Source organism: Buteo buteo, chromosome 11 (genome assembly GCF_964188355.1).
Source record: "Buteo buteo chromosome 11, bButBut1.hap1.1, whole genome shotgun sequence".
In the NCBI taxonomy this organism is placed as follows: Eukaryota; Metazoa; Chordata; class Aves; order Accipitriformes; family Accipitridae; genus Buteo; species Buteo buteo.
This window is the reverse complement of record NC_134181.1, coordinates 23619847-23632333: the sequence shown is the minus strand read 5'-3', so window position 1 is coordinate 23632333 and position 12487 is coordinate 23619847. Positions and strand designations below refer to the sequence as shown.

The following is a 12487-nucleotide window of genomic DNA, read 5'->3' as shown; positions in this document are numbered from 1 at the left end:
GCACTGGAGGTGCCATGGCTGTGCTGGGACCTCCAGAGCGGGGGACACCCCGCATGCTCGCATCGCCCCCCAGCTTGGTTTAATTTCCAGCTCCACACCCCAGATTTCCCTGGCTCCCATGGGAAAAGGCTCCCACGGGACGAGGCTCCCATGGGAAGCGGCTCACGAGGCCTCACGCGGCCGGACCGTGGCTAACACGGCAGCCTTTGAAGCCCAACCATCCCCACGCCGTGGGGAGCGGGGCCGGCTCAGAAACACACACTGATAGCAGCCAGAGCTGTGGGAGCATCACGGCGAGCCAAGCCTCCTGCTGTGGGTCATCCCGACCGGCTCCTTCGGGAAATGCCATAAATCTGCCTCCCAGGAATAATGCTGCTAAACCCAGTGGCGGCTCCTGCAGCATCAGGCCCTCCTGGAAGAGAGGATCAGGTGCGGACCCCGCATCCCAGTGAGGAAAGGACATTTTAGGGGATGTTTTTGCCGCTGTTTATGGAACAAAGAGCCTTTTGTCCACACTTGACGTTATCAGGCGTTATTTTTAGGTCGACGCCTGCACTTGTTGATGTTATCGGGATTATCTGTAAGTCGTCGGGCTGTGCTGCTGTCTTCAAAGACACTGGCTGAGCAGGGAGAGGGAGGAAATCCTTGTGTTGTCCCTTGCAAGGGACACATGCCCTTGGGTTCAGGCCAGTGGGACTCACTCGGCCTGATAAGTGTTTATTGCTCAAGCTGGGGAGTTCCTCAAAGCCCTAAAAGTTCCTGAAAACCCTAATAGTTCCTGAAACCCCTAAAAAGTTCCTCAAAGCTCCTCAAAACACTAAAAGCCCTAAAAGTTCCTAAAAACACTAAAAGTTCCTAAAAGCTCTTAAAGCCCTAAAAGTTCCTAAAAGACCTAAAAGCCCTAAAAGCTCCTAAAAACCCTAAAAGCCCTAGAAGATCCTAAAACCCTAAGAGCTCCTAAAGCCCAAAAAGTTCCTAAATATGGCTAAAGTTCCTAAAAGCCCTAAAAGTTAGTAAAGGCCCTAATAGTTCCTACAAACCCTAAAAGCTCCTAAATGCCCTAAAATTTCCTAAAGCCCTAAAAGTTCCTAAAACCCTAAAAGCTCCAAAAAAACCCCTTTAAGACTTCCTAAAAACCCTTTAAGACTTCCTAAAAACTTTAAAAGCTCCTCAAAGGCCTAAAACTTCCTAAAAGCTCCTCAAAGCCCTGGCGGCGGGCGAGGGGGAGCGTGCCGGGGGAGCTTGGCGGCGCGGCTGTGCGACGGGCAGGCTCCAGCAGGTGAGGGCATGTCTCGCCAGGCTGCTGCCAGCCAAGGCAAGGCAAGTACGGGCAGAGGTGGCTCAGCACCGTCTGAAGCCGAGGGCGAGCCAGTGAGTGCCAGGCCCGCTGCCAAGCGGTGATAGCCCCAGCCGAGGGTGCCGAGACCCCCCCCTAAAAGCAGCTTGGGAGACCATGGTGCTCCCAGGGGAGGTGCAACAGTGAGCGGGGCTCAGCCCAGCTCTGGTGGGCGGCGGAGGAGGGTGAGGATGAAGAAGTAGAGTGCTGGTGGGAGGCGATGCCCGGAGGTCCCCCATCCAATTCCGGTGAGCGATGCCAGGGCAGCCTTGGGAACCTTGGAGGATGGCAATCCCAGGGGAGCCTGAGGAAGTTCCGCAGTTGCCTTGAGCGGCTGTGGGTGTTCCCACTCCCCAATCGCTGCTGTTCCACCCCCCTCAGCCTTGCTCCCTAAAATACATCAAATGGGGAGGTAGGTCCACCCCCACCCCACATCAGGGTTTCTCTGTCAGGCAGCAAGGATAACAGTGACTCACCAGGTCCCGGGGCTGTATAGCCGGGGCTATAAAACCCAACCGTAAGGAGAGCAATAAACCTGATTTATTTGTTTAGGCTCGGCTTTGCAAGTAATCCCACAATGATATCAGGGAAATCTGGAGGAAAAGTGGTCCCTGGGAGTATTTGCACAAGCACCAGGTGAGGATGCTCCCACGGGGTGCAGAAACCGGGCTCGTCTGCTCACCAGCAGACAAGTCCCAAAGGCAGATCCCAAAATGGAGCCGAGGTCCATTCCCAAATGAATTTAGTCTCTTCTCTGGCTGCTTGTTACCCCCAGATTTGGAGGATTTGCAATAATTCCAGAGCTTTGCCCCTTGGATTAAGCCTGAAGGCACCGCAGTGACGCCAAGCCACCTTTCCTGGGGAAAAAAGGATGGCACAACCCCCTCTGGCAGCTCGGCACCGGCCTCCTGCCCGATAAGGCACAGGGGAAGGTAAACAGGATTATTTCTCCTTGGAGAGGTTAGATGGACTGGCTCCCCCTTCTCCTGCCTACGGTGCCCTCGGGCTGGGACAAGTCAGCCCCGGTGCTGTGGGGCACTGGGGGTGGTGGGAGGTTGGATCCCACCCTGCGCTCCCAGGGGACCTAGGGGAGTGTTTTGACCCCAGCCCTGGTGCGGTGGGGTGGGAAAAGTGCCTCTTCTGCCCCCAGTCACCAGCACTGGGCTCGACTCCCCCAGGACCACCGTGTCCCACTGGTCCCCAAAAGGCTCAGCTCCCCAGGGACCACTGTGCCCCACGGGTGCTGTGCTCCCACTGCTGGGAGGCGACCACCAAGGGATTGTTTTCCAAGTGCCACTCGATACCGGAACAAGGTGTATTCATGCACCAGCATCAGTGCATACTCAGGCACTGGCAGCCGGCGTGACTCATGCCGCAAACCCCGAAATCTCGAGATGGGGAGAAGGGGTACGGAAAGCGCATCCCAAGAGCAACCAGGGGGCTGGAGCTGCCACAGCCGGGATGCAACTCTCCCACGGTGGGGCTCATGGGGGACAAGCTGGGCGCTTGGCACCTCACCAAACCTCCAGGCTTCTTATTTAGTAGCTGAAGTCAGCCGCCGGAGTGGTGAGACATGCACAGCTCATCGCCACGCGGCGGGAGCGCGCCCGCAAGCCAGGGACACCGCGGTGCCTGGCGGGCTGGAAGGCTGGGGTACACAGCCCCGGCAGGACAGGCTTTTGTCCTGGCCGCAGGCGGGAGGGATGGAAACTCAGCGGCGCTGGCTGCCCTTTGTGCGCAGAACAAAGAACAATAGCCAGTGGCTTCCTTCTCTGCTCAGAACCAGGCCTGGGGAAGCAGCCAGAAAGAGAAACGCCGCTCGGCGGAGCGGCGTGGGAAGGCAGAGACGGGCAGCGTGTCGCCCCATGAGGCTGCCCGGTGATGCCCGGTCCCCAGCCACAGGACCAGAAATGGGCAGCACCAGCAAATGGCACCTCACTGGCACACCCTGCAAGCTACAAGCATGGGGACGGTGGGGACCCCGCTGCCACCACAGGTGGATTTGTAGCCCTGCTGGCATCACCGTGCTGTGACGCTGCTCTGCATCCCAGCAGGCAGAGCGGAATGCCCAGCTCCAAAATCTCGGGCACCTGCAATGCCAAAGCCATGGGTGCAGTTCTGGGTTAAGCCCGGTGTATGGAGATGCACCAGGGGCTCAGGGCTGACTCGCTGCCTCCAGCCAATGGTTTTACTCCCTGCAATTTGTCCTCAGTATTTGTTTCCCACAGGCTGGACTGCTTAAACCCCAATAAAGCACTTGGTCATGTTGAGGAGCTCTGCTTGGGGTCTGCCTTCCTAAGTGAGAGCAGGAGGTAAGCTGAGCTGCCAGTTCACTTACTCACTTCCCACCCTCTCCTCCACTCCAGCACGTCCTCCCGATGCCAAGCCGAAGCCCTGCTTGCCCAGTTTGCTCGCCGACCTGGGGCTGCGGGCATCCTCCATCCCCGCGCTGGCTTTGGGGCAAGCAGGAGGGCTTTCGGCAGGGTGCTGTGGTGGGTGAAAACCCAGGGTTGGGGGGGGTTGGGCGTGCCACAGCCTTACAGCCACACTCGCAAGCCTGCAGCCATGCCAGCACCAAATGGGTTGGGGGGTTATAGCTGGAGACCCCCCACTTCTGCCTGTCCCTTGTGAGATGCCAGGCGGCAGCTCCCCAAGGGGGCTCGGACGTCCTTTCCTGGCTGTCCGGGGGCTCCTCACTGGCACTGCCAACCGGTATGGCCGGAGGCCCAGACCGCTGCTGGCCGGCTCTGCCTGCTGTGTGCAGTCCAGAGCTGCGACCATCTTCGAAATCCTCGTGCCATCTAGTGGGACCTTCACTAACGACAAGGCAGAGCGTGGCTGCCGGCCTTGCCGGCTCTGCCTGCCGTGGGGTCGGGGTGATGGGGTGGCAGCGGCCGGCTGCGGGACCCCAGCCACATCCGTGCCGCTCCTCCAGCGGTGGAGGAGACCTGCATCAGCAATTCAAGGGTGCTTTTAATGAGAAGCGTCTACCTTCAGCAGCAGAAGTCAGTGTTGGTTACTAATGGAGGGGCTGGCACGGGTGCAGCCGTGGTTCCCAGGGCAGCGCGGTGCCCCGAGCCACAGCCCCCCAGCAGCAGGCAGCTCCCACCACCCAGAAATCCAGCTTTGCAGCCCAAATGCTTCCCCTGAAGAAACCCGTGGGGTCACAGCACCGGCTGTCGAGCCCGGGGGATACCACCATGCCGCGTCCTCAAGGAGCAGCTCCCGAGCTCCCCTCGCAGCCCTTCACCCTGGCGTCGGGGTATCTGGAGGTGTTGCTGACAGAGCCCGGCTTGCTCCGGCGGTGCACGGTGATGTACCAGAGGCAGACAGAGAGACCTGTGGGTGGGTGGCAACGCCGTCCCTGCCATGGCTGTACTGAGCTCCCGCGAGGAGCAGGAAGGTGACAAGGACCCCGCTGCTCCCAAGCCACGGGGTGCCCACCCCCCGATCCCCCCCTCCCGGCGCTCCCCACCGACCTTGCAGAGAGTTGAGGATGGTGAAGAGGTAGAGCTGGGGGACGAGGAAGATGCCGAAGCCGAAGAAGGCCAGGCCCCAGGTGGTGCCCAGCAGGCAGGTGAGCCCCAGCACCGTTGCCCAGTCCTTCCTTGCCTGCCCCTTCTGCCGCTGGATACTCCGCAGTATCATTACCACCCTCCCCAGCACCAGCATGTTGAAGAGCAGGATGAGGCCGGCATAGCAGAGGGTGGCAGAATAGGCTGGAAGGCTGGTGAGCCAGCACCTGGCAGAGGGGGACTCTCCTGGGTACAAGGGCCAGCATCCCCAAGAAGGAGCTTGGCGTGGAAGGGGCACAGCGGCAGGTGCCCCCACACGTGCCCAGATGGAGGCAGGCAGCTGGCAGAGCCAGGCTCACCAAAAAGTGGCACCCAGCAGAGCTATGGCTGGCTCCTGCTGGCCCCAGCCCTGGGTCAGCCCCATGTGCCTGGGTTGCCTGGGGTGTCTGGTGTGCCAGGGTGCCCTGGGTGCATGCTGTGCCTGGAGTGTTCAGGGTGCATGCTGTGCCTGGGGTGCGTGCTGTGCCTGCAGTCCATGCTGTGCCCAGGGTGCATGCTGTGCCTGGGGTCCATGCTGTGCCTGGGGTGCCTGGGGTCTAGGGGGTGACCAGGGTCCATGGGGTGCCCAGTGTGCCCAGGGTGCCTGGGAAGCTGGCAGCCCCCCTTCACTCACATAGTCACGTTGCTGTAGCCTTCAGTGGTATGGATGGTGTGGTACCCATACGTATCTCTCTTGAAGACAAAAACAGCCACCACGGCCAGTGTGGGCAAACCTGTGGGCCCAGGGACAGGCTGTGTGGGGCTGTGCCGGGGCAGCCGTGCTGCAGGCAGGCATGGACAGGCAGGGTTGGGTGCATGCCCACTCACCCCAAGAGAAGAGGCAGAGCTTGAGGAGGTAGTGCTGGATGTAGACATTGTAGACCTTGACAAGGAGGAGAAGGAGGTGGAAAGCCTCAGCGGCCATCCATGCCAGGGTGCAGAGAAGGCTGGCGTGCAGCAGGGCAGCAGTGACCCGGCAGAGCCACTCGGGGCCGGTGGCCAGCGGCGTGCTCAGCAGGAAGCTGCAGTTGAGCAGGAGCAGCGCGGCCAGGAGGTGCATGTGGATCTTGGTCGTGCTGTTCCTCAGCTGCCTCCTGCAAGACAGGGTGGAGGGCACGGGGTGCTGGTGGGCACCCACCGGATGGCACGGCACTGCACGGCACAGTGTGGCACGGTACGGTGAATCATGACACAGCATGGCAAGGTATAGCATGGCACAGCACAACGTGGCACGCACAGCACGGCATGGCACAGCTCTACCTGGAGAAGCAGCAGAGCAGGAGGGTGCAGAGGGTGGCGGCAGCAGAGAGGGAGCAGCCGATGGTGCTGATGTGGGTGAGCGATGCCAGCTGGGCTGAGCTCAGGGTGCCCGCTGGGACCTGCTAGGAGTAAGGAGGGAGGGGGTGAGCCGGGACAGATCCCACAGCAGAACCCACCCACTGGGAAAGTCTGGGGGCCCCTTGCAAAACCACCCTCTCCTGCAGGACACTCCCCATACACCCCATACCCCCACATCCAGCCTGTACCCCCACATCCACCTACACCCACACCTCCAGGGAGGAGGAAGAAGGATGGAGGGAAGGGGAAAGGAGGAAGATGGAAGGAGGATGGAAGAAGATGGAAGGAGGGAAGGAAGGAGGAAGCAGAAAGGAGGGAAGGAAGAAGGAGCATGGGGTAGGAGGAAGAAGGAAGAAGAGGGAAGGAGGAAGGGGGGCTATGGACCAGCAGGACGGCGAAGTAGGTGAGGTGGTTGCAGTGGCAGATAACGGTGCCCTCCCTGTGCGTGGTCTCGCAGCCCTCCCTGCTCCAGCTGCCTGGGCTGCCCACACCTGCCATCGGAGAGCTGCCATCAGAGGGTGGCACAGCGGCCAGGGGACGGGGACAGTGAGGGGATGTCGAGCCCTGCCAGGGCTGCCCAGGAGGCAGATGGGCAATGCCTTCAGGGTGGCACTGAGCTGGCATTGCCCCTGCCCTGGCCGCGGCCACACTTACTGGCTCCAGGCTGCCAAAAGACACAGGTGGCATTGGAGGCATCCTGGTGGAAAAGGGACAGAGGGGGAGAGCTGGGGACCTTCTCTGCTCCCCAGGGACCCCAGAAACCTTTTGGTCCCAATGCAAAGGGGGACACTTTCCCCAACTCCAGGGGAAATGCTGGTGCGGAGGACCCCCCGCCAGCTCGTGCCGGCAGTGGAGTCCTGCTTACCAGCACCATGTCGTGCCAGAACTGGATCTCCACGGGGCGGCTGAGCCCGGCCACATGCCCGCTCCGCAGGAAGGCTCCCAGCACATTGTCATTCAGCACGGAGTTGTTGTGGACATCCTGCAACAGGTGGGGTGCCTGCGGGGAGAGTCCCGGGTCCCCAGGACATCCCGCCCGCCCCGAGCATCTCAGTGGGGGGGGTGCTGCTGGCCAAGGATGCTCGGCGGGTCTGTGCGAAGACCAGCGGCTCACCTGGAAGATGCAGGGGCTGTGGATGTAGATGCAGACAAGCTTCTGCTCCACTCCCCGCGTCTTGATGCCCTCCATGAGCTCCACCGGGAAGTTCATGGCGTGCCTGAGCCTCCCGCCGACGCCTCGCTTCACATCCTGCACCTATGGGCGGGGGAGAGATGGGTTCAGCTGCCCCATGCTTGGCTGGCTCGGCAGGGGGTCAGGGTGCTGCCCTGGCTGCCCCCCCTAGCACAGCCACCCCAGTTACCGGCGTGGCCCCGCAGCATCCCCCGGCCCCAGTGGCAGCTCCAGCTCTGCCGCACTGCCTGCAGATGTGCAGATATGGCAGCCTCTCCCATCTTGAGCCCTCCCAGCCTGTAGCACACAGGAAGCCACAGGTGGGGGGTCCATCACCCATGGGTGGGCACGCCTGTCCTGCCGGCCCCACCGTGGGGCGAGCGTGGCGCAGATGGCATCGCACCAGCATGCTTTCCCAGTGGGATTTCACACCTTGGTGGGCTCCCTCAGATGGTCTCTGCTCCCAGGTCCCGAGTGGGGGGTCCCAGCTGGCAGGCAGGCACCCCTGTCTGCAAAACCTACCTTGTCCTGCAGGAAGGGACCTTTGGCCGGAGCAGTCGGAATTCCCCAGCAGGGCAGCCCCACGGCCTGGGGAAGTGCTGCGGTGACACCTTGCAGCCCCCTTGCACCAGGACGGGGAAGTCACCCTGTGCGCTCCCCGTGGCAGTTTCCATCTCCCTCGCCACCGCAGGGAGGTGCAGGCCACGGCTTTCCTTTTCGTAAATCAGAAAAGCTTCAGGATGGAAACCCTGGCTCTCAGCTGCAGAAACACCCCCCCCCCCCCGGCTTTAGAAGCCCCTGGATTTATCACAGTGATGGTGCTGGGGATCTGCAGCCATGGCTGCCTGCAACACCCTGGCAGAGCCACATCTCGGGAGGCTTTGCTGGCATAAAGCATCCTTGGAGGATGATGGAAACCCAGTGTGGGCAAGCGTCAGCCACCCCAGCATCCCCCGGTACCTCCCACTGGAGGTGGAGGGCCAGGAGGGTACAGGCATCCCCTGGGAATAGCCCCAGCAGTGCAGGGGGACACACGACTAACCATCCTGCTGCTGAGGTTTAAGCCTCTGAAGTGCTCAGTTATGAACTTGAACACGTAGGTCTCGATCATGGCACCCGTGAAGTTGTATTTCTCCTGGTGGGCCAGCTGCTCCTCCAGCTGGTTTAACCTTCACAGGGAGGGTGTTCAGGTCAGGGTGCAGCAGGATCTGGCCCCTGTGGGTCTACGGGAATGTGAAGGGTCTGGGGGACAGCAGGGCAGATGCCAGCACTCACTTCTCCCTGGCATGACGGGCACTGCTGCAGCCCTGCTGCAGCTCCTTCTCCAGGCTGTCCATGTTGCTCTTCAGATCCGATGGAGCCATTTCAGGACCTGAGCCTTGGTATGCGGCACCCTGCCCTGCTCCCCATCTCAACCCAGCCCAGAGAGCCCCAAAAGCACCCAGCCCAATGCCGGGATGGGAGATGTCCCTACTTTGAGCCCGCAGGAGACAGGTGGCAAGGCAGAGGACGAGGACAATGAGCAGCGGGCTGGGCATCGCCATGCTCCTCTCCTGCAAAAGGCACCGAGGACCTGGGCAGCTCTCTAGAGCCCCCACCCACGTCCCCCGGACCTTGGCCCTTTCCCACACACCGGCCGCAGGTCAAAGATGAGGTCCTGGCAGCTTCCCCCCCATCCCCAGCGGCCAAGCCCCACCAAAGCCATCGCAGTGGCAAAGCCCCACCCTGGAAGCACCAAGCAGCTGTGCTGGTGGCAGGGTGAGGAGGAGGAGTCGCACCGCAGCGACCGGGGTGCAAGACGCCCTTTGCGTCCATTTTACCATCAAGGTGGTAAAACTGCAGGGGGCAAGGCTTCTTGCCTTCTCCCCCTCCAACAGGGACTCGGACCTCGCTGCCATCCCAGCCCGCAGCTGCAAATGCCCGGCAAGCAACCTGCAAGCCAGAAGGGTCACCGGCATGCTCTACCGTGGTGCCGCAGCTTGCTGGCAGTGGCCCAGCACTGAGCTGGGAAGGAGGAAGCGTCTCCGGTGCAGGGTGGGGGGAAGGCAGCTGGCTGCAAGATTTGCATCCATTGCAACACCGCGCCCAGTGCTGCTCACAGCACAGATGCCTCGAGGTGCTGAGGCTGGTGGTGGCCAGCACAGCTGGAGCCTCCCGGGGCAGGAGCAGCAGCGCAGTGGGCAGCATGTTGGGCAGCTGCCTGCACAGGCTGCCCTCTGACCCCCAGCGAGGGACAGCCACCACGTCCCCTTTAGGATGTTTTCCAGTAAATAACCCTCTTACTTCTCACCAGCGTAACCCTCGGATCCCCAGGGTGCCCGATGCAGGTGCTTGGCCTGACCTCCCCTGCCATCCAGCACAGCCCGGTAATGCCAAATGCCATCCCCGCTGCTGCTGAGCTGGAGACGGCATCATTCCCTTACTGCGCCCTCCAGAAATGGCAGGGTGCTGGTGTCACTTTGGGTGGATTTTGCCTTCGTGGGGAGCAGCTTGGTGACCCGGTGAGCCCCCAGCACTGTGCCAGCCCCCCACATCCCCACCTTGCTCTGGCAAAGCCCCTACCTTGGGCACGGGGCAGCTCTTGGCGTCAGCAGCACCACGGTGGGGTCGGCTGCTCTAGCTCTGCCTGTGCAGCAGTTGCGGCAGCCGAAAAGGAAGTGTTCGTATGCAGATGCGCAGATTAAATCAAGAGAGCTTTTACATTTCCTTTTGCTTACTCTTTTTCACAGCCTGGTAAGGGACCAGGGCGAGCACTCCCAGCACTGCCAAACTGCAAGGCCACAGCAGACGGCTGCGATTCGGCGTGGCCCAAAGACAAGTTGATATAATTAACCTTCTGCCCCTAATGTGCTCCTCCTCACCACCGGCTCACCAGCAACCCCCGTTCTCCTGTGCTGAGGAGCCTGGCCAGCTGCTGCGGCAGCACTGGCACCACGGCGGTGCCACTGGGGCAGGAGCATCGCGATGGTGCAGTTTGGTAAGTGTAGGAAGTCAGTCCAGCAGGGCAGAAGGCAGAAGGGTTCATCCCAGGGTACTGAAAGAGCTGGCCGATGTCACCGTGGGACCTCTCTGCATTATTTTTCAATGGTCCTGGGAGTCTGGAGAGGCCCCAGTCAACTTGAAGCTGGCAAATGTTGTCCCAATTTTCAAGAAGGGTAAGAAGGAAGACCCTGGTCATTATAGGCCTGTCAGTCTCACTTCAGTGCCTGGTAAAATGATGGAGGTGGTTATTCTGGGAGTTATTGAAAAACACTTGAGAGACAATGCAGTCATTGGTCATAGCCAACACAGGTTCACGAGGGGAAAGTCGTGCTTAGCCAACTTAATTTCCTTTTATGACAAGGTGTCGTGGTTTAAACCCATCCGGTAACAAAGCACCACACAGTCACTCGTTCACTCCTCCCATCCTGGCCCTGGTGGGATGAAGAGAAAATATGAAGAAAGGCTCGTGGATTGAGACAAGGACAGGGAGGGATCTCTCACCACTATGGTCATGGGCAAGACAGGCCCAACTTGGGGAAGAAACAAAATCAATTTAATTTACTACCAATCAAATCAAAACAGGATAATGAGAAGTAAACCCAAATCTTAAACCACCTTCCCCTCACCCCTCCCTTCTTCACGGGCACAGCTTCACTCCCAGATTCTCTTCCTACCCTCCCCAGCAGCGCAGGGGATCAGGGAATGGGGGTTGTGGTCAGTTTGTCACACGTTGTCTCTGCAGCTCCTTCCTCCTCAGGGGGAGGACTCCTCACTCTTCCCCTGCTCCACTGTGGGGTCCCTCCCACGGGAGACAGTCATCCATGAACTTCTCCAATGTGAGTCCTTCCCACAGGCTGCGGTTCTTCACGAACTTCTCTGGCATGGGTCCTTTCCATGGGCTGCAGTCCTTCAGGCACAGACTGCTCCAGCACGGGCTTTGCCACAGAGTCATGGCCATCTTTGGGGGCATCCGCTGGCTCTGGTGTGGGGTCCTCCACAGGCTGTGGGTGGGCATCTGCTCCCCTGCTCACCTCCATGGCCTGGGGGGGACAGCCTGCTGTCTCACCACTGGCTGCAGGGGCATCCCCTCCTCTGGCACACCTCCTCCCCTCCTTCTTCACTGACCTCGGTATCTGCAGGGGGGTTTCTCTCACATTCCAATCCCCTCACTCACTGCAGGTTCCCCTTCTTAAATATGTTCTCCCAGAGGCGCTACCGCCGTCGCTCATGGGCTCGGCCTTTGCCAGAGGTGGGTCCGACTTGGAGCCGGGGAAGCTTCGAGCACCTTCTCACAGGAGCCACCCCTGCGGCCCCTCCCTGCTGCCAAAAAACCCCGCCACACAAACCCAAAACACAAGGTCACCCATCACGTTGACCAAAGGAAGCCTGTAGATGTGGTGGGTTTGGATTTTAGCAAAGCTTTTGATACTGTCTCTCACGGTATCCTTCTGGACAAACTGTCCAGCAGACAGTCCATCACATGTTGGGTGAGCAATTGGCTGACAGGTCAGGCTCAAAGACTTAGAGTAAACGGGGTCACATCATCAGGCTGGCAGCCAGTCACAGTGGCGTTCCCCAGGGCTCAATTTTAGGGCCGGTGCCCTTTAGTGTTTTTGTAAATGATCTGGATGCAGGAATTGAATGTACATTAAGTAAGTTTGCCAACGATACTAAATTAGGAGGAGGTGTGGACTCCCTCGAGGGTAGAGAGGCCTTACAGAGAGATCAGCATAGACTAGAGAGCTGGGCAATCACCAACCATATGACATTTAAGAAGAGCAAGTGCTGGATTCTCTACCTGGGACGGGGTAATCCTGGTTATATGTACAAATTGGGGGACGAGAGGCTGGAGAGCAGCCCCACGGAAAGAGATCTGGGGGTTTGGGTTGACGGCAAGTTGAATAGGAGTCAACAGTGTGCCCTGGCAGCCAAAAGGGCCAACCGTGGCCCGGCATGCGTCCAGCACAGCATGGCTAGTCGGTTGAGGGAGGTGACTGTCCCACTCGACACCACACTGATGCAGCCCCACATCAAGGACTGTGTGCAGTTTTGGGTGCCTCAATATCAGAAGGACATCAAACTACGAGAGTGTGTCCATAGGAGGGC

At 60.0% G+C, this 12487-nt stretch overlaps 1 protein-coding gene across 1 annotated transcript; it reads right to left on the bottom strand.

The window, feature by feature from the left end:
- Window positions 1-4311: 4311 nt before the first annotated feature.
- Window positions 4312-9933, bottom strand: ADGRG5 (adhesion G protein-coupled receptor G5). Its single transcript, XM_075039323.1, has 14 exons — window positions 9823-9933; window positions 9200-9331; window positions 8874-8952; window positions 8675-8777; window positions 8435-8568; window positions 7343-7464; window positions 7094-7210; window positions 6883-6925; window positions 6613-6719; window positions 6151-6269; window positions 5719-5984; window positions 5525-5624; window positions 4816-5078; window positions 4312-4675 (listed from the first exon to the last, which is right to left on the bottom strand). The coding sequence occupies exons 1-14, from the start codon at window positions 9931-9933 to the stop codon at window positions 4548-4550; spliced, it is 1824 nt and encodes a 607-aa protein (XP_074895424.1). The 3' UTR covers window positions 4312-4547.
- Window positions 9934-12487: the final 2554 nt, after the last annotated feature.

Bases quoted from the DNA above. Each gene is read 5' to 3' on its own strand.
- ADGRG5 (XM_075039323.1), bottom strand. From the start codon at position 9,933: ATGTGGGGGGCTGGCACAGTGCTGGGGGCTCACCGGGTCACCAAGCTG. The intron at 8,569-8,674 runs GTGAGTGCTGGC...CTCCCTGTGAAG, and splicing joins GCCCGTCATGCCAGGGAGAA to GTTAAACCAGCTGGAGGAGC. The intron at 6,270-6,612 runs GTCCATAGCCCC...TACTCCTAGCAG, and splicing joins CCTACTTCGCCGTCCTGCTG to GTCCCAGCGGGCACCCTGAG.